Raw genomic sequence first — 25290 nt, forward strand, 5'->3', positions numbered from 1 at the left:
CCGGTTGCCATTACCGGTTCGCGATAATGGCTGGGAAAATGAACTAGCCGAATATGTCCTGCATGCGCAGGCTATGGATGATTTTGTTTTGTCTGCGCAGAGTATTTCAGACCACACCAGCAAAGATGACGTACTTCAGCAAGTGAAGACTTGGATCTTGCAAGGCTGGCCAAGGCGTCTCGGTTCAGAGGAACAGCAGTACCAACCGTATTTTGCATGGAGGCATGAATTGGCCGTGAGTAACGGGATACTCTACTGGGGCCACCGTGTGGTTCTGCCTAAAGCTGCCCGGCAATTTGTTTTGAAAGAGTTGCACGATACGCACCCAGACGTGACGGCAATGAAGAACCTCGCGCGCTCAATTTTCTGGTACCCAGGGCTAGACGGTGAAATTGAAATGCTTGCAAAACGGTGTCCCCAATGCGTGCAGTGTTTGCCCATGCCCCCAGCGCAGGTCCCGGCAAACTGGCCAAAGAACAACAGACGGTGGTACCGCCTACACGTGGATTTTGCTGGTCCCGTGGAAGGGCATATGATCTTCGTCCTCGTCGACGCCGAGACTAAGTGGATCGAAGCAGTGCCCTTGAAGACGGCGACAGCAGCGACTACGGTAGACACACTTAGGTGCATTTTCGCGCGATTTGGCATACCACGGACTGTCGTGTCGGATAATGGTCCGCAATTCACCAGTGCAGAGACAGCGCGGTTCTTCCGGGAAAATGGGGTCCGCCACGTAACGACGGCCCCATACTACCCGCAATCCAACGGTTTGGCGGAACGGGTAGTACGCACCATCAAGGAGGGCCTGAAGAAAAATCGGGTGGGAACGCTGCAAAGTCGGCTTGCCAAATTTTTGTTGCGTTACAGGACAACACCGACCCGAGAGGAGCAGTCGCCCGCGGAAAGGCTTTTTGGATTCTAACCACGGACCCGCCTGAGCACCTACCTGGCAGAGGAAGACGGGGCGAAGAGGGAGGCTACCGTCAACGGAGTTCCGAACTCTGGAAAGAAAGAGTTTGCACCAGGAAGGGAGGTGTGGAGTCGACAGTACAGTCAGCTAGGTCAAAGGTGGCTACCCACAACTGTGACAACAGTCGAAGGCAAGCGATTGTTAACCGTTAACACGCCAAGGGGGGTGCAACGTAGACACGTCGATCAAGTACGACCACGCGACTCGTCGACAGTACAGTCAGCTAGGTCAAAGGTGGCTACCCGGAACTGTGACAACAGTCGAAGGCAAGCGATTGTTAACCGTTAACACGCCAAGGGGGGTGCAACGTAGACACGTCGATCAAGTACGACCACGCGACTCGTCGACACCGGTTAAGAAAGAACCGTGCGAAACGCCAATGGCCATGGAGCAATTGCCACTCTCATCCAGCGGCATCCAGTCAACTAGCAGCGAAGCCCTTCAGGCCGGTCTGTCCGAGCCTGGTGAGGAAGCGTCTGGCGGTGGCATCGAGCCAGCAAGTCCAAGGTCCACCGCAGAACCACTCCCACTCCGACGCTCCACCCGTGCCCGCAAGCCGCCGGATAGGTTTTAGCTCAGAGGGGAGGAAGTGATATATCGTAGATTATCAGGTGCACGCGCCGAAGAACATACCGATAACACGTGCCTCCACCCCTCGCCACGGCGCATGCTCCGGCCTCGGGCCAGGGTATTAAAACCAAGACAGCAGCCTCGTGAATAAACATTGTTCCTTCTTGTTCTGGCCTTGCATTGTCTTATTCTTCGCCCTTACGATACTACAATAAGGTTCTAGCCTTAAACGTTTCCAAGTTCAGGTTTCAATCGCGGCTTGTCCAGATCCAGAGATTCTTAGCATCCTCTGCTGCGTTGCAGATCTGACCACCGCCGTGGTCAGTTGCTTCGCAGCTGCTGGGGACTGAGAGCCGTGAGTTATTTGACATATGCATGTGGGAGGTAATGGCCAGATACTGCACCAGGGTGGCCAATTCTTTTCTGGTGAGGGAGTGCGTTCCCCGCGGTGGTTAACGGTAAGGCCACGCCACAGGCCTCTTAATGCAGTTCCATCACTACGCGGATTTTTTTTGTCCGGTTGGGAACTGCGCGGCACCGGGATCGAACCACGGACCTTTTGCATGCGAGGCGGATGCTCTAACCACTACGCCATCGTCGCACTCGCTTAAAAGTATGGGTCTGTTTAAATGTGGTAAGACAAGGGACGGCATTATCGGACATAAAGGTGTGGTTCGGATGCTCATGTCTTAGAGCTCAGGGAGGCAACGCCTCATGTTTGGTGGGAACCATTGCGCCACAGTGTCTAAGAATTGCGTTTACCGTCCTGATGCTCTCATGCGGGGTTTTAGACATTCGTATAACCGAAAACGCTTCAATGCACCTTCTTTGCATGTGCCTTATCAGTGAGGCACAACTTTCTTTCGGAGGATATGGAGTGCGAGAACTAGAGCGTTGAGTTCATGACAAGTCGCTGTCTTAGGAATCTTGACATTGGACGATGAAATTGATCAGTTTGTAGAGATTGATGTGATAGTGAACATGCATTTCAGGTGCTTTGTGATCTGATGTACATAGCTATCGAACAGTTCTTTATTGTACCCTTGAAACTATGTTTTTTTATATAATAATAGGTTATTGAGTGTATTTGATTTGAACTGGGTAATCACATGTCTACCAGAGCAAAAGATTAGTATTCTTTTCCAACATTCAAGTTTTTGTTTATGGCAAAGTGGAAAGTAAGGTTAATGAAACACAGTGAAGTGCTTGGGATGTCCACTGAAGTGTTGATGACCTGAATTGGAGTGCGGTGTAGTGGGAAAAGTGTTGTGTAAAGCAAGGAAGTGCGGTGATGCAGTGAAGTGTTGGTGCCGTGAAACACAGTGAAAGAATGTATCGTGTGCTGGCATTCGAGAACTAAGTATTTGGATACCAAAAACTTCAAAAGTGGGGGGCCACTGCCACGTATGACAAGAAAAAAAGACGAAAAACATGAATAAGCAAACAAATAGCAATGAGTTGCAAATTTCAATCAATTGCAAAGAAGCAAACAAAAACACAAACGAATTGGACAAAAAAAAGAAGGGTGCTCCCGTGCACAAGAGATTGAACGACCGCGCGTGCGGGAGAAGCTAGGTGTGGACGACGGAGAAGACGACAGATGTTCGAGGCAGCCTGGGATGCGTCAGAAGCCATCCGAGTTTGTGTTTCGGTGAGCTACCGTTTTAGTGACTCCGGTCGTGCAGCTGGCGGGTGGTGCAGCGAACGGCCGGGACCGGTCAGCTTCATGCCGCCAACCTTCACCGAACCAGGCCTTGTGAACACCCGTCTGCCACGTCAACGGCGCACGGACCAGAGGGGCCTGAGACGTAGCCGGTGTGCTTGCTGGTACTAGTTAAACGACTGAATGAGAAAGAAGTTTTCACACTTCGGAGCCTTTGCGGCGGGCTTTTCCAGTTCAGCAGGAACAACCAGCCCAGACGCACACGGTGAGCAACCCTCGGGTTTCGGCAAAACTGATATTCGTCGTAAGCTCCCGACACTCTTCATCCCGTTCGTCCGAAAGACGTTAACCACCGAATGAGAAAATATGGACACGCCTAGGACGTCGCCTTAAATGGACGTGTTAAGTCTTGTGCTCTGGGTGACTGAAATGGTTCTAGAGATGGCTAGTCTTCTGTGTGTACTCTACGTGTTTTAATGTGTAATGAAAGGTGTTTTTGTGCCCCACCCCGTGTCCCCTTCATGCGTTCATCCCGCTTGACTCAAACAAACCGAGCCGGGTGACATTATAACGTGACAATGTTAAACTCACAGTGATACGACGGATGGCTGATATAATGATCCTTATTTCTGGAAATGTGAGGTGCTTTAGAAATTTCACGCGTGGCTTAAAGCAGATGCCGTAAAAGAACACTTTTTTTTCAAACAATTGTTTGCATTTGCAGAAACTGTAATGTGAAGCTACAGTGGAAAAACGAGTACTTTTCAAGGAACTAAAATGCTCCCTAAGGCGTAAATTCAAACATCGGCTGGTTTGGCCAATCTACATGCGACCGCAAGATAGCGGTATGCTATACACCACTGCTAAAATACACTTCACAAACTGTTTTGCATGTTTCTACAAGCATTCTCGGACTTTATGTGCGCCCTGCTCTCTCCTATGCACCATGGAACATATACAACGCAATTTATTGGTTGCAAAGCAAACAACGCGCAAACCAAACCAGTTCCCTACATTTTTAGCCCATGCACCATTATACAATTGTAAGGTATGACGGCCACGAGTTTGTTTCTTTTATTGCATCGTGCGAAAACACGTGCACGTTTATCACTGTTGCTCCCCATCCGCAAAACCCTCTCACACACTCCTACAAATAAACACGGTGGGGACCCAGCACCCAATAACCTTCCTAGCTGCGATAAGAAACCGTAGTGCACCATATAGATGAAGTGTTCATTAAGCACTAAATTAAGGCATGACAGTACGATTCCTCGTTTTTCAAGCTTCGAATGGCCGGACGAATAATCTAAAACAGGTGTTGTGGATCCAAAATTATATTACTAAGAAAGATGATTTTCTCCAAAGAATAGAGAAAAGTCTAGAAATTTAAATTTACGAATACTCGGAACCTCGGAGGTAGACCAGAGGACCATGTTTTCTATCTCAAAGCATGCCAAGATAGCGTCAGAGTTCACTGCAGAACATTTTTTTTACAAAAATTAGAAAATGATCAACGTATCTGAACATTTTGGTGCCTGACTTTAATGCTTAAGGCTGTACCAATCTTCTCTAGTAAAATGTTTCTTAAAGCAGGAGCTACACTGCAACCTATACACAAACTTGATTTCTGCACGTACAGGTTTCCAGGCCATACGATGAAGGTCGACTTTAGGTAAAACATCAAAATTTCTTTAAAAGACTCATTTGAAACTCGTGTACGATTCCTGAATGATAGTTCGTCATTGTCTTCCACAATGCACTGCTCAACGCAGTTTAACAACTGATCATGCGGCAAAGAATATTATTGGTCGTCTACATCAACACTAAACGCTGTTACCTCTGAAAATTCACAGGAGTTCAAGTATTCAGCCACAGCATCCGAGTTCTTTACGTGGAAAGGGGCGTTCATGTGCAACACAGATAAATGCTTCTGCAGATACTCTGACACAGCCAGCTGCCATGAGTTCCTCACCGAGAAGATTGCGCGTAACGGCCTTTCTGGTTTGTGCGCCTTTATGTGAAATAAAAGTTTGAAGTCTGCGGATTTAACCTTTGTCTGTCTGTCTGTCTGTCTGTCTGTCTGTCTGTCTGTCTGTCTGTCTCTGTCTCTTTGATGCACGGATGAATGAAAGCATGAACGGACGCACAGACGGAGGCATGGACGAACGAGGAGACACGCGCAGACAGACGGATGGACGCACGGATGGACGGAAGCAACAATGAACGTACTGGTGCAAGTGCGGATGAACTGACTGGTGATTAGACCCAATTATTTAATTTTTGAATGTGAATTTGAATAACTTTATTTCTGTTTATAATAGAAAGGAAGCAGAAGCTAAATGCCATGTCACCTAAGAAAGGCATCTGCTCCTACGACAGTTCGGCACGCATGGCGTACATAGCACAAGTCAATACAATGTATACTGTACAGACTAATCACACTGAATAGTCACAAAATTAAAAGAACATGTCTACAAAATGTGGAAAAGCGATAATAAACACGTTATGTCTCCAAAGAGGCAACAAAAACAAAATGTTACATATGACACCATTTAGTCAACAACAAATTTAGTCAACAACTGAAATTTGCAATTAAGACACAGAAATTGAAAATACATACTGCAGCTTTGTCAGACAAACTCAATATTTTTTTAAATGAGCAATGTTTTGAATGATTCACCCGACGCTTCCATAACTTCGTCGTGAAATTCATCTATTTTATTTAGTATTGAAGGTGCTCGGTAACTTTGTAACTGTTTGGCATAATTTGTTCTTATTTTTTGTTTTCGGGAGTGTTGCCGAAAGCTGTAACGTGGGTTGGTGGGTACATCTGTGATATATTTTGTCCTGTTTTGTTTGATATGCGGCATTATTTTGTAGTAGTACACGTGATTTGCCTTTAACATAGAGTATTTGATAAAAAAACAGGCTGTGTTATTAAACTCTGTGAAGGTCCACGATAACCCTCAAATGCCCGTAACAGTCTTTTTTTGTAGGACAATCAAATTATAATTTTTGTTTTGTTGTGCCCCAGATTACTATGCAGTAAGTAAGTCGGGAGTAAAATTGCGCGTAATAAAACAAAATTTTCTGCCAAGAAGGAACAAGAGTACTCAATCTGTATAAGCAGCCAACGGTTTGACTTAATTATGTTACAATTTTGTCTACATGTGTGTTCCAGGCCAGAACTTGCTGAAACCACACTCTTTGAAATTTTTGACATTTAACCTTCTCGATTATTCTGTCATCCAAAACAATAGTTGCATTGCATTTTTGTGGTTTATTAGTCGGTGGAAATATCATATATTTTGTTTTGGAATTGTTCATTTGTAATTTGTTCTGTCATAACCATGAAGAGAATTGCTTCTTATAGTAATTCACCTTTGTCTCGAGATCTGGTATAGTGGCAAATTTAAAGAAAATGGTAGTATCTTCTGCGTAAACAACTAATTGTGGCGACTGGGAGATATCACACAATTCATTGATATAAATAATAAACATCAGATGTCCAAGTATTGAACCTCGTGTGACACCCGTAGTGATTTCCGCGTAAGACGAAACATGATTATTTACGCTGACGTATACATATCGCTTTGTTGTGTAATTACGCAATAGTTTGAGTGCGTTACCCCGTATACCATACTTTTAGAGTTTATCGATTAGTAAGTGGTGGCACCGAGTCAAATGCTTTTCTGAGATCAACAAATACACCTAATGTATACATTCGACTTTCAATATTTTATATAACTTCATGTTTAATATTAAGAAGAGCTCCTTCACCAGCTTTCTTTTTCAGAAAAGCGTACTGCATGTCACTAAATACATTGTGTTTATAAAAGACTTTCTGTAGTCAAACGTTCAAGGCACTCTCAAAGACTTTTCATAAGACAGGTAAAACAGAAATGGGCCGGTAATTGGTCCTAAAATGTTTATCCCCTCCTTTGTAGATTGGGCACACTCATGCTTTTTTTAGTAGATCGGAAAACATACCACTTTCAAACGCCCTGTTTATGGTATGAACTAAAACAGGTGCGATAATATTTACAATATATTTATTTGGTGCTTGTTTAACGTCATTATGACCAGCACATACATTGTTATTCACTTTAAGGAGTGTTTCAGTAACTTAAGCAATTGAAACAGGCATAAGTATATTTGAGTTAGACTGGCACTGTTCGCGATAGGCGTTGTCATATGTTCTTCCTTATATGGACACTGCGCACTAAAAACAAAATATTCATTTAAAGCAGCTTCTGCCTCCGTACCTGTAAACACTCCAGAGGGTGTTGCTATGTTGATGTCAGTGCTGTTTGTGTTCATAACATTGAGCCCTCTGGCTTCATTCCAAACTTTGCTTGGGTCATTCTTTATCTTAACAAAAGTTGTGTGTAATACCTAATTTTCGCCTGTTTAAGTTAAGCATTCGCCTTATTTATGAATTTCATAAAGTCACTGAACAGATCAGCACTTCTGCATTTTACAAACTTGTGATACAATTTGTGTTTTGTCGTTATCCTTTTTAACAAGTGGGTATTTATCCAAGGTTTGCGTATCTTCCTGTTCTTTTGGTTGCGTGGTTTTAGCGGAAATGCTTGATTATAACAGTGGATCATTTTGTCAAAAAATCAAATCTTACGCAGCATTTGGGTCTTGCTTTTCAAACACACATGACCAATCTGTTGAGAGTATCGAAAAACGGAAAGTTTCCAATATTGTGGCATGAAAACTACGTGACAGTATTTCTTCTCTCTCTTCCCTTCGCTTACGAACTTAAGGAATGAAGCAGAATCTAGGCAGGTGATCGCTGATCTCCACAGATAGCCATCCCTCAACACAGTCAGTTGGAAGTGTGGCAGCTTGGGCTAGTTAGTATGGCATGACGATAGTTATAGCGCGAGAAAAAAACGACGACACAGACACAAGAAGGACACGAAAGACACGAGCGCTCGTGTCTTTCGTGTCCTTCTTGTCTCTATGTCGTCTTTTTGTTCTTGCGCTATAACTATCGTCATCGTAACGACAGTCAGTTGGGTGAATGTTAGTTATACATAGATCAAACAGGGTACACGTTTGTACAGGGAGACGGGTAGGTACCGTAATTACACTTGCGCACATGAACGAATTAATTAAACCGGAAAGCTGTTTAGATTATATGTCTTCAGCCAACATTTTTATGTTTGCGTCACCCACTAAGACAAAGGGGCAAAATGAGTCGCTGAGAAAATGCAAAAGTTGTTTTAAGAAATTGAAGAACGTAAGTTTGTTTACCAATGGAGGCCGATATATAAGCACAATTGTGACATATTCTAAGGGTGTCATATGCTCTCTACATTGCTCGTTACATGACAAAAATCTTGAACTAGCTCATGTGCACGGCATTGCTTAACATAGACTGCTATGCCCCCACCTCTGCTGTTTGTCCTTGCTAGATCATGGTATTCATAAGTTTCAAAATATGGGGGGTCATCCTTCATAGCGAGCTATGTTTCACAGTACAATAAGGTATCAAACTTGTGCGTTATTGACTTGAACAGGCAATCCAGTTTGTCCCCTTTGTTTTTAATACTCCAAACACTAAGGCAGAAAAGTTTAAGTAGTTTGCTATAAGGAACTAATTTAATGAACGATGAAATATCGTAATAAGCACTCCTCATTCGATCAAGCAAAATTGAATAAAGAAAAAACATACTGCTCACGCCTTCGTTTTTTCAACGTCTTCCAAGCTGGCGATTCTAACTGAGTTTTCGTCCTTGCGTGCGAAACCTTTGCCGCCGGCCGTCCGCATGAACCGCCATTTCACTTCCTTTTTCTTTTCTACGGTAGCGCCAAGAAGTCCTTCACTATACAGAGTAAGGTATTCGTAGACAAACACCTTTGGTGCTATTTTAAATCTCAGTAGTGTCGTGTCTAATTTTCTTTTATTGCTTTGCTGAGAAAGGCATTTCTCGTGGTTCTGCGAACAAACTGAACAATATTGTTTGACTGGCCCTGTCTAGCAGTAGGCACCCGGTGGCAGATGTCATTATCAACCTCCAAGATGTCTTCTTTAATGAACTCCCCCCTTTGCGATACTATGAATAGCGGTTCGCGATCAAGTGGGCGCCCTTTATTTCAATGTTGTTGGCACGTTGGTATTGTTCTAGTTCCTCAATTCTACATGAAAGCTCAGCATTCTCGGCGCGAAGATCTTGGTTTATTTTTAAGACCTTTTGTATTTCGCTTTCAGCTCAGCCACTTCTTGGAACTTTTGTTTTAAACTTCTCAAGTATACCCTGAGTTCCCGTCTCAGACCCTCAATGGCCTTAGCCTCCTAGGACATTACAAAAACTCAAGAAATGCTAACAAACCATCAAACAAGTTCACAAAAAGCGGAAGGTTCAGCAGCAATACACAATGTTTACATTATAGGTTTAATAAAAAATTTGCTGCTCACCAGCTAAAAGCAGATGCAAAGTTAAGGCATTGCTCCTTAGTGCACCGCTGCCGAACTGAGTCAGATGCTTGTTCCGTTCGCAGATTCTTGCCGTCGTCTGTGGCACGTCTAGCCTCTATGCAGTCGCAGAAGGACGAGACCAGCTGGGTGATGACGTCCTGTTTGTTGTATCGCCCGGCCCTTGCACGGTCGTGGAAGAATAGCTCCAGCCACGTGTTGTTTTCACTCACAAACGGCAGTACAAATGATCACCGGAGTGGTAGGTTGCGTAGCGTCTGGGCGCGAGCTGCGAAAAGCAGAGGCGGAGTTTGAGCGTTGCTCCTTAGTGCACCACTGCCGAACTCATTATCATTCACTCCATGGATATGCTGTGATTTCTATTTTTTATTGTACTACAAGTAACGTCGTCTAGTATCGTACAATTTGATTTTTTCAGCGTATATGCACTTCGTTTTATGTACAAGTACCACCCTCCACGGCTGGTTGAAGAACTAATGAGCGCTGGCTGCATACAATTATGACTGGACACTTAGCCTACGCTTTAAGAAGCTTCGCCCCTTTAAAAATGCCCCCACCTTTCCAAAGGGAATCTTGAGGAAATGCGAATGCACTGCGTAGCGTCCATAACAGCGTTTTACACGGGAGAACCCAGCGTCAAAAGAATATTGTTCTTTTTTTTTACACCATACAGCCAATAACGCCGTTCACTTCACGTGGCGTTTTTTCTGTCGCGAGAAACGCACTATGCGTTTCCAGCTCTAGTAGCTAGCATGCGTGGTTACAAATTGGCAGATCCCACGTACAGTGGCAACCGATTATATGCAAAGCACGAATGAGGAAGGTTCATATGTCACTTTGAATCAGAACATCGTCACGAGGTGGATGTTATATATGTCGTATTTGACTTCCAGCTCATGATTATTATGTTTGGACGCCTCAGTTACCTTCGCCATTCACATCACCTGATACGAAATTTGGTGTATGTGGAGCAAGCGAAACGGCCGCGAACATGCTATGAGCGTAGCACGTAGTCAACTTTACACGGCACATATGCCATCATTATCATGTTTGGAGGTGCTATTAACCTTCGTCGTCTATTCACATCACGTGATACCAAATTTGGTATATGTGGAGCTAGCGAAATCGTTGACGCGTGGACACGCTGGGTGCAGCGACGCTACGCTAGCTAAACACAAGCCCTCCAGGCGCGACTGGTGCAACTAGCGTCCGTCAGCGCGGTCTGGCGGCTACCGGCGCGAAATGTGACATGCTGCATTTCGAGCTGACGACGTTACCCAGGCAGCCCTGCGTCTGCCGCACTTCGTGATGGATGGACGCCGGGCGAGCTCAAAGGCGCATGCGTCAAAGCAATGTTGAGCGGCACGCCTTTGCCAGTATATGGCAAGAAGATCGGTGCCTGGCGTGGCATTACTAGTTTGATAAGCCGAAACGAACGCCGGCACGCACGCGCGCCCAGTCGCGTTCAATAGAGTGGCATGTAGTCATGTTACATGACACGCATCTCAGTATTGTCGTGTTTGCAGTGGCCACATACCTTCGTCATTCATTCACTTGACGCATTACCAAATTTGGCATATGTGAAGCTAGCGAAACGGTCGCGAGCGCATCATGAGTGTGGCATGTAGTCTTGTTACATGGCACGCATGCCATTATTTTAATGTTTGGACGTGTCATTTACCTATGTCGTCCGTTCGTGTCACGTAATACTAAATTTGGTATATTTGAAGCGAGTGAAAGTACCTCGAGCGCATCATGAGTGTGGCATCAAGCCATGTTGTTACGTGACACGCATGTCATGATCAACATGTTTGGACGTGTCATTTACCTATATCGTTCGTTCGCGCCACGTATTACCGATTCGGCACATGTGCAGCTAGCGAAATGGCCGTGAGCACATCATTAGCGTGGCTATTAGTCATGTTTTTACATCACAGGCATCTCATGATTATCCTGTTTGCATCAGTCAAATATTTGGTAAACAGTCTCATGGCACTAGTGTGAGTGACGCACCGACAGACAGACAGACAGACGTATGAACGGACGGACGGACGGACGGACGGACGGACGGACGGACAGACAGACAGACAGACAGACAGACAGACAGACAGACAGACAGACAGACAGACAGACAGACAGACAGGCAGGCAGATGGGCGTACATATGGGCGGACAGACAGCATGGGTGGTCGAACAGATGGACTGACTCACAGATGCATGCACGGACGGAGGGACGCTTCACCCCACTCATCATCATTCACTCCATGGATATGCTGGGATTTTTTTGGCGAGGGTGCGGACGCCTACTCATCAAAGCGGAGCGAACGACACTTCGTGTAAAAGAGTAGTTGCGTGAGAATCTCTGCTTGTACGGGTGCTTTTTCATGTGATTTCTTGTGCTTTTTTGTATTGTCTCCTTCTTTCCTATTCGTTCTGTGCGCTGTTCACTTATTTAAAATAAATACCCAACCCTTTCAAGCGTAAAACTTAGTTAGGAATTTTTACAACTTTAGCGTGCGCCACTAAAGTGGTGACTCAGCTATTAAGCTGTTCGGATTCTGAACCGAAGGTCGCATGTTTGACGCCTGCCGCAGCGGTCAAATTTGGTTGAGGTGAAATGGTGGAGGCCCGTGTACTCTGCGATGTATATGGTCTTTAGCGAACACCAGATGGTCGAAACAGCCGAAACTCTTCACTACAGCGTCTCACGTAATGATATCTTGGTTTTAGGACGTAATTTCCCAAGCGAGCGGACGAGTGCCAATGGGGTGGAAGGGGAAGCAATCACGCTCTTTCCGACATGGTACGGTTCATTTTTACACGTTTTCGTAGCATCTTCGTATATTTTAACGTAAAAATTGCATGTACATTTTGGTTACTTTAGTTGATTGTATTATTTTATATCTTCTCTATTTATTTGAACATGCCTTCGCGCAACGCTAGGCTTCTTTTAAGACTGTTTCCAATGGAGGTGGAAATGTTGTGGGCCCGTGCGCTCAGATTTAGGTGCACGTAAAGAGCCCCAGGTGGTCGAAATTTCCGGAGCCCTCCACCACGGCGTCTCTCTTATACATATGGTGGTTTTGAGATGTTTAACCGCACATATCAATCAATAAACCCATCAATGTTTAGGCCTGTATAGACAGCTTAATTGTGAGCATTATCACACACAAGAAACAAGCCAGTCTGCTAAGACGCTACCTGATTCCAACGCCAACAGAACCGTCACTCCAGCTTAGCGCTTCCCTCTTTACCTGTTATTGCTTGCTTTTGCAACTACGCAAAAGCAAGCAGAAGTGCCACCCGCCATGATGGCATTGGAGCTGTGGTGCTCGAATTTTGATCCGAAAAAAGCGGTCAGGTTCGCTGGAGGCAAAATTCTCGAGACCTGTACGTCTATTTCTCTCTAGTTGTCGTTATCTGTCTCTCTCCCTTCCTCTTTTGCGTTTCTTTCTGTCTCTCTGTCTCATTATTTGTGCCAAACTTAACTCTCTCCCCCCTTTTTTTCTTGTCTCCTTTCATTATCACATATTTTCTTTTCAGACTCACTTCCTTTTCCCTCCGCGTTACTACGCTATATTGTAGGGCGTGACACAGTGCTTTGACAGCGTGCGTGAAGAATCGAGTGGTAAGGCCTATTGCCTTCAGATCGACGGTACGCACGTTTCGTCTTCTCTTTTTAGTTTTTGTCCAGAATATTTCTCTTTAAGGAGATCTTTTTGTGTGTCTGTTGTTGCTCTCTTCCTTTCAACTCTCTGCCTTCCTGTTCTCGTTTCCTCCTCTATCAGGGTCGTTACAGATCACACCGTAGCTTGAGTAGCATGCACATACTCAAATAGGATGATGATTGTGGTAGTTGTTAACAAGACACCTAGAATGCTTGTATGTGCGTCAAAGTCTCTAGAGCTCTATTTCAACCCAGCCCCGCCACTGTTTGCCTAGAGGTAACGGCACTGGAGTACTAACCCGAAGGTAGCGAGATGAAGTAGCCGCTGAATGTTCGATGGGGGCAAACATATATGAGGCCAAATTGCTTGGTTTTTGGTGCACGTCAAAGATCACAGGTGTTCAAGATTACCGGAGTCTTTCACTACGGCGTCTCTCATAATCATAGTAAGGTTTCGACACGCCAAACCACCGAATTCATAATATTTATTCACATCAACTCAAGAAACTACAACAATATACATTGAAAACCTATCGCGGTATAGTTCAGGGGCCACTGCCACACAAAACCGTTTCCAGCGTCGGTAGCATTGTCTATAAGTGCTGATTCAGCAACGAAATCAGTGTTTAGCATGGCAGAAACGCAGTAAAGTAGCACCACAGAGCCATCTCTGTGCTTTGAAATTTGTTGGAAGACAGACCCTACACAGTATTTTGCCAGGGCAGCGTCAATTGCACTATCAGTGTTGTTCACACGCTTCCACAACACCATTTCTTTAACGATTTGAGTTAGAGTGTTACATGGTGTAATTTCTGGTGCATGGATATAAACGTGCAGAAATCTGTACATTTCACCTGAAAAGAGTGCTACTATGATTGTGGTTACGGTAATAACGTAACAAATTAGCAAAGTTACCGTACACTCATCGAGTACAAACTAAAAGCGTTCGTACGCATGTTGCAGTTCACTTTGCGGAATAATTATCCTAGTGTTGTCATATCAATTACGTCATGTGGAAGGCTTCAAGCGTCTTATGTTTTCTTAGAAGAAACGCAAGAAACTTGCTGCTTGCCTTGAAGGAGTTGTACAAAACTATTGTGCGACTGATACATGGATATGCTTGTTGCGTTTGGTATCCTCGACAGAAGCTCAACAATGAAGTAGTTGAAGGTGTGTCCTTTATGTGAGATTTGTTGGCGCTAAATTTTACCGGCTACATTAGCGTCGAGTGAAAAGAAAAGCCCTTGATGGTAATCACTGCAGCAGCGCAGGCAATACTTGGGGTAAACAGTTTCTCAAGAAGTTTTTCATCAATCAAGTAGTAATAATGATAAATGTTGGCACAATATCGACGAGGTCTTACTACGCTTTGATGATACGAAAGATATAAAAGATATGAGATGTCGGAAAAACTTTATAACGATGGCTTTTTTTTTCAAAAACCTTTCGCGAGTGCCGCAAACTCTGTATGCCATTGCGACGACTATTTTCCCTGGTGTACTTTTTCTCTCATGGCATAATTCGTATTGTATATAGACTGTTTTTCTTGGTGGTTTGTGTTTCATTCTATTTTTTTTTTCTATATTTATTCATTTATTTTTTACATGTCTTACTTGACTACTTGTTTTTATTTAACTGCTTTTAGAGGCATGTTAGGTTTGTCTCTGGTCGCGCTGCACTGCCGTAAGGCGTGTGGGTATCGTATTATAGAAATATAATTGAAGTATATACACTAATATTAGCTATTTTAGCAACTCAATCATTCCTCGTCCTCGGAGATATACACCAGTCAGTGCTGCTCACCGTATGTATATAATCAGCGATAGGAAGCGCAGCAGCAATCTTCCTTTTTCACAAAACTGACATCAGTTCTCCTCTAAAAATACAGGCCCTGCAAACACGGACACAAAAGGTAACAACACCAGAAACGCTGACTAACATAAAATATGCACAGCTGCTGAAAAGAAACAAGGCACGAAAACTTATCTGCCTATACCCATGAAATTGGCGGACCTATCACTGCGACAAGTGTAGGGTCTACGTGGAACAAACTTTTAAGGCATTTGATTTCATATTTATATTTCACATGTTTTAGGTCTTTCATGAAATGCCTTAGCACTTATCTTACTCATAAACGCCTATGGTTGCAGGATTGATAAGTTAGTTTATTCCATGCACATCTTCAGTGGGCTTTCGTGACTTATTTTACATCGTCGTACGTCCCTAGCAGTAATTCGCGTTTTTGGTGTCGTGACTTGTAGAGTCAGTGTACATACCAACTTTCTCAGCTCCGTTTCACTATAAGTCTGCTCCATATTGTGAATAGCGTAGGTAACAACAGGGGCGGGCTCGCACGTTTGCCTATGCGTAGTCAACAAAACGAACAATAAGGAATGGCACAGGAGTATATTTCAAACAAAATTTATCACAGCAAAGGACTGAACAGAACCCACGAAAATAAGCAAATGACACACTCAAACTAAACTGAAAGTCCTGAAACCACGAAGTGTCCAGTCAGTGCGAAACAACGAAAGCTCGTGGCTGGTAGAACCAACATCTCGAGGAGGCGACTGTCCCCGCACAGTGACGACCCTTTTTGGCAGCCAGCTGAGACACTAAGGTGGCAAACGCCCGCGTGTGGTCCCGGCAAGAAACGAGGCCTCCGTCAGGCCTCCGTCAGCTAGAACACAGCCTCCTGCCGACTTAGGTGGCGGCGGCAATCAGGAACTGGTCGTCCCCGCCCCGCATGTCAACACAGCATGGCCTGTGCCTAGTATTGGTAGCCCCAGTCAAGTACTTCTGTGCTTCAAGGTGTAAATCACCAGAAAACAGCCAGGAGAATCTTGACGGACAGCACCCTGTTCCGGCGAGTTCCAGCAGGACCATCAGGCAAGCACCAGACCCTCTGCAAGGGTGGCCATTAAACTTCCAAAAACCGCGCATTCGTTGGACTGTCTACGTCTTGCTCGGCTCTCTGCCACTCTGCATCCATATATGTCAATTCACTTGCGTGTTCCTCCTGCGCCGCTACCTTCACTTCTCTTCAGTCTTTAGCTCAATGATATCTCATGTCTGTCCAGCGCTAATCTCTGCTGGCAATGCCTCTTCACTGAGTCTAATCTTTTTTATGTCAACGAGCGTTGTCTTTTCGTCTATTGTCATCTACCACAAACAAGCAACGTGAGGCTCTGAAATCTACGGAAGGGCTTGGTCCTGTCTCGCAGACGCCAGAATATTGTAACCGCTAGGGTGGTTTGCCACATATGCCCATGCGTCATAAACGAAACCAACAATAAAAGATGACGCAGGAGTAGATTTCAAACAAAAATTACCACTACAAGAGATTTGGTTGACTACCACGAAAACAAGCACAGAAAGAAGACACCTAAAATAAACTGAAAGTCCAAGTAACATGGTGTCCTGTTTATGTAAAACAACGGAAGCTCACGGCTTGTAGAAGCAGCATCTCGAGGAGTCGATAAAGCCACAGTCTACGTGCAGTAACGACCCTTGTTGGTAGCGAGCTCAGACACTCAGGTGGCACACGTACCGCGTGTGCTCACGGCAACAGACGATACCTCCACCGGGCGCCACGTTCGAATACTGCCTTCAGCCGTCCCAGGTGGCGGCGTTCATCAAGAACCCGTTGTCTCTGTCACGCACGCCAGCATATCAAGAGCCACGCCCGGTATCGGTAGCCCCAGACAGGTATCCCTGCTCCCGGGCCTCGATCACCAGAGAACAGACAGAAGAGCTCCATGGACAGCACCCCGGTCTAGCGTGTCCCAGCTGAGGCCACCGTCAGGACTACCAGGCAAGCACCAGGCCCTGTGCAAGAACAGCTATGGAACCTCCAAGGACAGCGCCCTGGTCCGGCGTGTCCATTGGCTACGTCTTTCTTGGCTCTCTGCGCGTGCCACACGCTCCTCTCTTCTTCCTCTTCTTTTTTTCTCTTGTGCCGCCACCTCATATGCAACCTGCCGCTGGCTCGTCTTCTGTCGTCGTCCTTCCGCAAGAACATTTCAAAATTGCCTAATTATTTCAACCACACATTAATTTACTCTACAAAGTTCGTCCATTCATTACACCAGAGTGACATAGGCTTAAAAGCTACCCCTCATATTCGAGTATACTCGAGCTCCCTTGCAGACATCGATGGGCCCAAATGTACTCCGATCACACAAAACTTCTGATGCACCACAAAGCGCTTCGATCTAACCAAAAAAGGGGGGTTCGCATGTAACGGGTGCAGCACTATCGATTATTGCTTCGGATTAACGAGATTCGCACAATTCGTTGAAGTTGCTGCTCTCTGCAATTGATCTTTGTGTCCATTTTCGAGATGCTCCAAGAAGTTCGTGCGTGCATAGCACTTCTGAAGAAGTATATCAGCCCTCCCGCGTTATTCGAATCTCTGCCTTGAACAAAGAGCCTGTGTAGTTGAAGAACGCCATGATCAACGTGTAATATGAAGTGCAGTTCACACAGTGTTACTTTAGGCAATTTTCGTTCAATAGCAAACGAATTCGCTTGAGCATATCAACTTATGCGGCTTGTACTTGCGTAACTAAACACAATAATACACCCCATTTACCACTATGCCCAAGGCAAGAGAGAAATATTGTACCTCGTCTGTAGTCACTTATGCATCTCAGCCATATTATTACTGTTTCTCCATTTTCGGCGTTGTAATCGACAAAATGTTTTCATATTCAAGGTTAGTTTGCTTACTAAGCTGTATAGTTCAATAAAATATATTAGGTAGGTATTCAAGTTACAGCTCGGTGTGCACGTTTGAGCTATCTGAGTGCTAACCTTTCTGCGACGCATAATAGATTCAATAATACGACACTGGCTTGTCGATTGCACATGACCAAGTGCGCAACATTGTGCAGTGCGCTGTTAAAGCTAGAGGTAAAAAAGATGACCACAAAGACTCCCTCCGTGCCGTTACCATATCAAAAAGCACAAGAAGTAGCCCCACCAAGCCAATATATAGGTTTTAACTCTTATACCTAGAGGCACGCTTAGTCGATTTCAAAAACTTTGAAGGCATGGATCGGTCGAGAAAGGTGCGCACATTTGATGAGGCCACGCACCTCGAAGCACAGCTTGACGTGGACAAAGAATAGCGATAAAGCAGGCCCAGCGGTGTTTGCCTGGCGTGGGCCTACCCGAGAACACGAGACGAAAGGCCCTGGCATCTACAGCATTAGCTAAGCGAAAACTAAAAAAGACCGGGCATCAGCGGAGCAAAAGGCATTGCATCAGGCAAGAACGCCACGTTAAAATCTTAGAATAACGCAGCTGCTGAAATGAAGCTGTACAGGGCTATCGTACACTTCATTTTTGTAATTGTTGTACAATTTGATCAAGTTTCAATACTCGTCTTTCTGAGGTACGATTATACATGATGGCGTGTATTTATTTCAGAAGTTGAAGCACACAGCAGTGAAAATTCATCCCCTCCAGGTTAGTAGACTTCAATGCGGTCCGAGATCTTGGCTGTTTTTCACACACTTGCTGAATATTTTACTTCTTTTTTATTAGATTCGACAACGCAGTCTCCTCTACATGCCATTGAGGTATATGTCATCAGTGATTACAGTCACACTATGAGCTTTGGGAAGCTCTCGCTGCGCCCTATAGAGTACATTGAGACATATATGTACAAGGTAAATTGTTATATTTTGCCTCCATTCTTTTACATACACGGGAAAGCTTTTACTCAGAAATTGATTAACTATCTTTTTATATCTATTCTTGGGTTTTGAGTAGTCCTGAAGAATGCGTTGATATTAGGATCATTTCTGTTATTCTGTATAAGTTCTTGCTGGGTTTTTTGGTTCATTGAACTTTAATGTCGCCTTCATTCTATTAGATCCTCTTTTTGGCCCGCTGTCGCGTCGTTACGAAACGCTTGTAAAAGTTCTAGACGAAGTGAGTGAGAAATGACGGGAACCCATTGGTTACCGAGAGGAGGATAAATTTTCCGACATAATGTTCCATCTTTAAGCTTGAAACGGCAAATGTGTCGTTTTAGGCGTCTTGGTGCTGCCGACCCGACCTATGTGCGGTGCTCTAGTTATACTCTTGCAATTGTTGCACCTAATGGGCAAGGCGTCTCGACAAATTTTTGAAGGAGATGATAACCAACACAGTCTATGATGGTCAGTCACGATTATGAAATGCCGCCTATGTAAATAATGGAGAAACTTTTGTACGGACCACACAATGGCGAGACGTTCTTGTTTAGTGATGCTGTTGTTTCGCTCAGCAAGTGAAAGAGTACAACTCCCGTAGGCCTCGACTTGTTTATCGAAAGCGTGGTGCCGCTGAAGAAAGACAGCACCGATTCCAAGTCCACTTGCGTCAGTGTGTAGCACAATAGGTGCTGCAGGGTCAAAATGGCGAAGCACTGGCAGTGATGTGAGGCATCGCTTGAGAGGGTAAAAAACGGCTTCGCAATCATCTGATCAGACAAAGGGTGAGCGCGCTGTCAGAAGTTTGTGCGCGAAGCCGCAATAGTAGCGAAATCACGCACAAAGCGGCGGAAATACGACGCCATGCCAAGGAAGCTGCGGAGGTGCTCTGGTGTGGTTGGTGTAGGAAAGTGCAGTACCAGGCAACGTTGTCGGGATCGGGCTCAACGCCATGTTTACTGACGACGTGACCTAATATCTTGATGCAGTGACTGGCAATGCGACACTTCCAAGTGTTGAGCTGGAGACCATCTTTAGGTAAACACGTGAGGACTTCGTCTAGCCGTTCAAGGTGCTGTAATAAACTGGGCGAAAAGATGACAATGTCGTTCAGGTAGCAAAGGCAGGTCTTCAATTTTAATCCAAGCAGTACTGTGTCTATCATTTTTTTCAATTGTGGCTGTTGCATAGGCCAAAAGGCGTGACATTGAATTCAAAGAGCCCATCTGGCGTAGCAGACGCAGTCTTCTCTTTATGGGACTCGTGCATCAGAATCTGCCAATAACCAGAGCGCAAGTCTAGACTTGAAAAGTAACTCGGAACCTTGTAAAGTATCAAGAGCGTCGTTATTGTGAGGCATAGGGTATACGCCCTTACGAGTAATTTTGTAGAGTGCTCTGTAAACAATGCAAAACTGTACCGAGCCATCGTTTTTTCACTGGTACGACAGGAGAAGACCATGCGCTTGTCGAAGGCCTGATGACGTTGCGCGCGAGCATGCCGTTGACTTGTTCTTCTTTAAGCTTGCGTTCCGAAGCTGACGATCGGCAAGGGCGGCGGCGAATGACACAAAATCTGTCGGTGTCGATACGATGAGTGGCCGCTGATGTTTGACCCAAACCTTCGAAACAAACGTCAAAGCGAGTTTCGCACTTCAATAATAACGCTAGCAAGGCGCCGCTCTGTTTTTGGTTGACATGTTTACACAAAGTGGCCTTGAGAGCAGAAGATGACTCTACGAGTGGCATACCCTTTGAGAATGACGAAGCAGATGAACCAGTGATGACACAAACCAGTGCTTCTTTGGTAATGCTGGCGACAGTGGTCCCCATTGGCAGCCGTAGTGGTTCTGGCGTCGTGTTGCAGGCGCTGATGCTTGCATAACCACGTGAGAACCGCACTGAAGAAGATGCAATGGCGATCCCTCAAAAATGCAGGGCTGGCAAGAAACAACCACTGCGTCGCCGTCTAGATTGTGTCGTGACTTGATCGTAAGAACATGGTCTTCTCCGGGAGGCAGGAGGAAATCCGCAGCTGTGACAAGTTTGGGCGACGAAAGGTCGGCAGCAGAAGAAAGCTCAGTGCACGTGACACGTATGAAGGGCTGACTACATGAAATTACAGCAGACGCAGATGACCAGAATATCCAGCCTAAGATTATCTGATCAGCGTACGAAGGTAGCACAGCACACTGTGTGTGATGACGGATGACATCAATGATGACACGCGCCTGTACGGTGACGGAGAACTGCGGTGAGATGAACGAGGATGACGAGGCCCGGCTTGAGACTGCGAAATGGAGGGTGACCGACGGGAGATGGACGGATGCGATACGGGATCGTAGGCATCGGGTCTCGGAGCAAAGGGGCAAAGTCTCTTTTGTAAGCTGAATAACCACGTCGTTAATTCTGCTGATGGCAGTGGCAGAAATGGGATATATGACCCCTTATGCCACAGTAGAAGCAGACGGGGCATGGAGGATGCCATGTATAATAGTGGGGTACCCTTGGCGCTTGCGTTGCCATGGAAGCAAAATGGTCGCAACTAACGTCTGCAGGAATGGTTGGAACTGGTGCAGGGGCCCATGATGCAACTTCTCCGTACGAAGGCGCACGAAAGGCGCACAGGAGACGGGGAATTTGCGGCGCTTGTCATTGATGTCAGTTTGTCCTTGATTATCTCACGCTGGTTGGGAGGAGGAGTATGGATGGAAGCAATGGTTGAGTTGCCCGCAATAAGGCCGTGTAGTTCCTTTCTGACAATTGCGCGTATAAGGGCTCGCGATTAATGCTCTCCAGTAAAACGAGCGTCGCAGGAGGCGTGTGGAAGGCGCATAGAATGAAGCACGTCCAGGCGTTGGCATGTGCTGATGGCGTCCTGAACGGTATATCGATTCTGGATAACGAAAGCATTGAAGGCCACAAAGTTGATGCCTTTCGATAGGTGTCGGATGCGATCGGCCTCTATCATGTTTTTTTGGGGCTCTACGACAGAGAGCCAGAACATATTCATTGTAGGACGTATATGACTCGTCGTCCTCCTGGATGCGGGTTTCGAGCCTCTGTTTCGCTGCCGCAGAGCATCGTGCAGACGTGCCAAATATCAGACGGAGATGTTCCGGGAAGGCCAACCGATTGGACAAGTCGCTTTCGTCGTTTTAGTACCAGGTTTTAGCAACGTCATTGAGGTAAAAAGGAACGTAACACAGTTTGTGCGCCTTGTTTCAATAATTAGAAACGCTGGTTCGATCATAACTGTCCGGCCATTCTTCGATGTCTTCGCTGCGAAGTCCTGAAAATACCGGAGGGTCTTCGTGAGAGGTACTTATGGTGTAGTGAGGCCTAAGTGGCTGAGAAGGAGCAGTTGGAGCAGTGGACGCGTTTGCAACCACCATAACTGTTGTTTGAGGGCACAACCGTTGACCAGACCGGAGCTCCAGGGGTGACGGGTAGAACAGGAGAACATGGAAACCAAAGCGCGCTCCACCACTTATGAGAGCACGTCCGGTACAGCAGTTACCAGGTTAAATTTTCAATCCAGATGTACGAGCGAAAGCGGTGAAGCCCGCGTGACAGACGATAATGATCACTGCAATTGTTCGGTCATACATATGAAGGTGAAGTACAAAGGGCTGAGTGTATATATATATATATATATATATATATATATATATATATATATATATATATATATATATATATTATGAGAAACTGGTTCATTCAGCCAGGCTCGAGCTAAATCACACTGGTGATGATATTTACAGATGATGAAAATGTACAGGTGATGATGATATCTACACAGCATGAAGAGTCATTCGCTTGTCGCGTTCACACTAATTCCCCCATGCGGTGAAAGCGAGTGCCTGGTCGCTTGACAGTATCATGAAATGCGTCGCGCATAAGGCTTTAAACGAGATACGTGCACCATCTCTGTTCCTCGGCAACGATGATCATAATTAGCGCTAAGAGTAGAAACGCGGTAATTCACAGGGGATGTCTGTTCGACCACTGTGTAAAGCCCAATGAACCAACTGATGAATTTGTCGCATAAGTCGGGGATGCGTAGTGGAGTCCATTGAAGAAGGTCGTCACCAGGGAAAAAACTCACAACACGCCGAGACGAGTCGTAGCGAGATTTTCGAGTGTCTTGAGAGAGGCCGGTGTTAACACGGGCCTGGCGACGGCACTGTGCGAGACGAGATAAAAATTATTCAGAGAAAGGAGCCGTCGAGGGTGCAGGGGCCGAAAGGAAATAGTCATCCAGAGCGAAACTCTACGAGCGACCATGGACGAGAAAAAATGGAGAGAAGCCGGTAGTGCGTTTAGCAGCCGTATTGGAGGCGAATGTCACGAAGGGTAGAATTGCATCTCAGTTCGTGTGGTTAGGGTGAATGTACATAGCGATCATGTCCGATAGGGTCCGATAAAACCGTTCAGTCAATTCGTTGGTCTCGGGTAGTAGCTAGAAGTGGTCTTGTGAATAGTGTTGAGGCACGCAAAACTTGCTCGACAGTGGAAGAGAGAAATACTTTGCCACGATCACCCAGGAGAATGCGTGGAGCTCCATGACACAAAAAGATGTGGCGAAGAAAGAAGTGGGCGACCTCAGTGGCAGTCCCAGATGGTATAGAAGCTCTTTCTGCGTAGCGGGTAAGGTGGTTGATGGCCATGACAATCCAGCGATTCCCATTGGATGATATAGGAAAAGCGCCATACAAGTCGATTCCAACGACTTCCGAAGACAAGGCAAGACAAGGAAGAGGTTGCATTAGGCCAGCCGGAGCAGTTGTCGGTCGTTTTCGCCGTTTGCAATGGATACATAAGGCAACCTACTTAGCGATGGCTGAAGAGAGCCCAGGCCAAAAACAAAGGCTTCGTTTTTTGTCGTAAGTCTTGTGATAGCCTAGAAGAGTGGCAGTTGGATCATCTTGAAAGGCTTCCAAAACTTCACGTTGCAGAGAACGTGGGATGATGGGTACCCACTTTTTGCCATCGATGTGGTAAATGTAGCGGTATAAAGCACCACCGACAAGCCTAAATTGTTTAGGTTGTCGACGGAGTATGGCGGTTGGAGGAATAGTAGAGCTGGTCAAGCGGTCAACAATGGTGCGGCAGTATGGGACGACACGTTGTTGGGAAACCAGGACGGGTAGGGTGGCAGGTGATCAACTTAGCGCTGCGACTCGAGAGGTGCTGTCATTTTGGAGTATCGATAGTGAGTGGCTTCCGCTGGGCAAAAGACAGCGCGATAGAGCATCAGCATCTTGATGCTCTCACCAGATCTGTAGGCGACATCGAAATCATACTCCTGCAAGCGAAGTGCCCAGCGACCGAGGCGACCCGATAAGTTTTTCAGCGATGAAAGCCAGCATAGGGCGTTAATGTCGGTAACGACGGTAAAATGACGGCCGTGAAGATATGGTCGGAATCTTTGCACTGCCCAAACAGCAAAGCACTCCTGCTCAGTGATAGTATAGTTCTTTTCTGGAGCGGTAAAAGCACGACTTGCGTAAGCAATGACGCGTTCGCGTGAGTTTTTGTCATGCTGCAAGGGTATCCCACCTAGACCATTAGTACTTGCGTCTGTGTGAAGGATGGTGGGTGCGGTGAAATCAAAGTGGCACAGTACTAGATTCGACATGAGCGCTTGCTTCAATGCCGTGAAAGCGCTGTCGCAGTCTTCGGATCAAATGAAGGGGACGTTCCTTGCGAGGAGTTGATGGAGCGGAGACGCAAGTTCCGCGAAGTCACGTATGAGGCGCCGAAAGTAAGAAGATAACCCAAGAAAGCTGCGCAGGTGCTTTTGACGTAGTGGACGAGGAAAATCGAGGACGGCGGCAAGCTTCTCGGGGTCCGGCCTGATTCATTCTTTGCTGACGAGGTGGCCGAAAACCTTGATTGTCTTGCTAGCAAAGGTACATTTCTTGGTGTTAAGCTGTATACCAGCTTTGCAAGGCATGTGAGGACTTCGTCGAGACATTGTAGATGCTGCGAGAACGTGGATGAAAACACTACTCTGTCATCGAGATAGCACAGACATGTTTTACATTTTAAACCACGCAATACGCCGTCTATCATGCGTTCGAAGGTTGCGGGCGCATTACAGAGTCGAAAAGGCATCACATTGAACTCGTACAACCCATCTGGCATTGAGAAGGCGGTATCAGACTCCGACATTGGTATTTGCCGGTAGCCTGACCTAAGGTCGAGGCTAGAAATATGCGCCCTGTAATGAATCCAGTGCATCGTCGGTTCGAGGGAGAGGATAA

General features: G+C 45.8%; 1 protein-coding gene across 2 annotated transcripts in view; it reads left to right on the plus strand.

The window, feature by feature from the left end:
• The window catches only part of LOC142803497 (venom metalloproteinase BumaMPs1-like), a 234723-nt gene that overhangs the window by 36805 nt on the left and 172628 nt on the right, over nucleotides 1-25290 (plus strand). The window contains exons 2-3 of one of the 2 annotated variants that reach the window (XM_075888615.1): nucleotides 18754-18792; nucleotides 18871-18995. In XM_075888615.1, the coding sequence (XP_075744730.1) occupies nucleotides 18754-18792; nucleotides 18871-18995 (164 nt within the window). The remainder of the gene's footprint in view (nucleotides 1-18753; nucleotides 18793-18870; nucleotides 18996-25290) is intronic. The other variant, XM_075888617.1, reaches the window with a different exon arrangement.

The sequence above is a fragment of the Rhipicephalus microplus genome, chromosome 3, assembly GCF_043290135.1.
Source record: "Rhipicephalus microplus isolate Deutch F79 chromosome 3, USDA_Rmic, whole genome shotgun sequence".
In the NCBI taxonomy this organism is placed as follows: domain Eukaryota; kingdom Metazoa; phylum Arthropoda; class Arachnida; order Ixodida; family Ixodidae; genus Rhipicephalus; species Rhipicephalus microplus.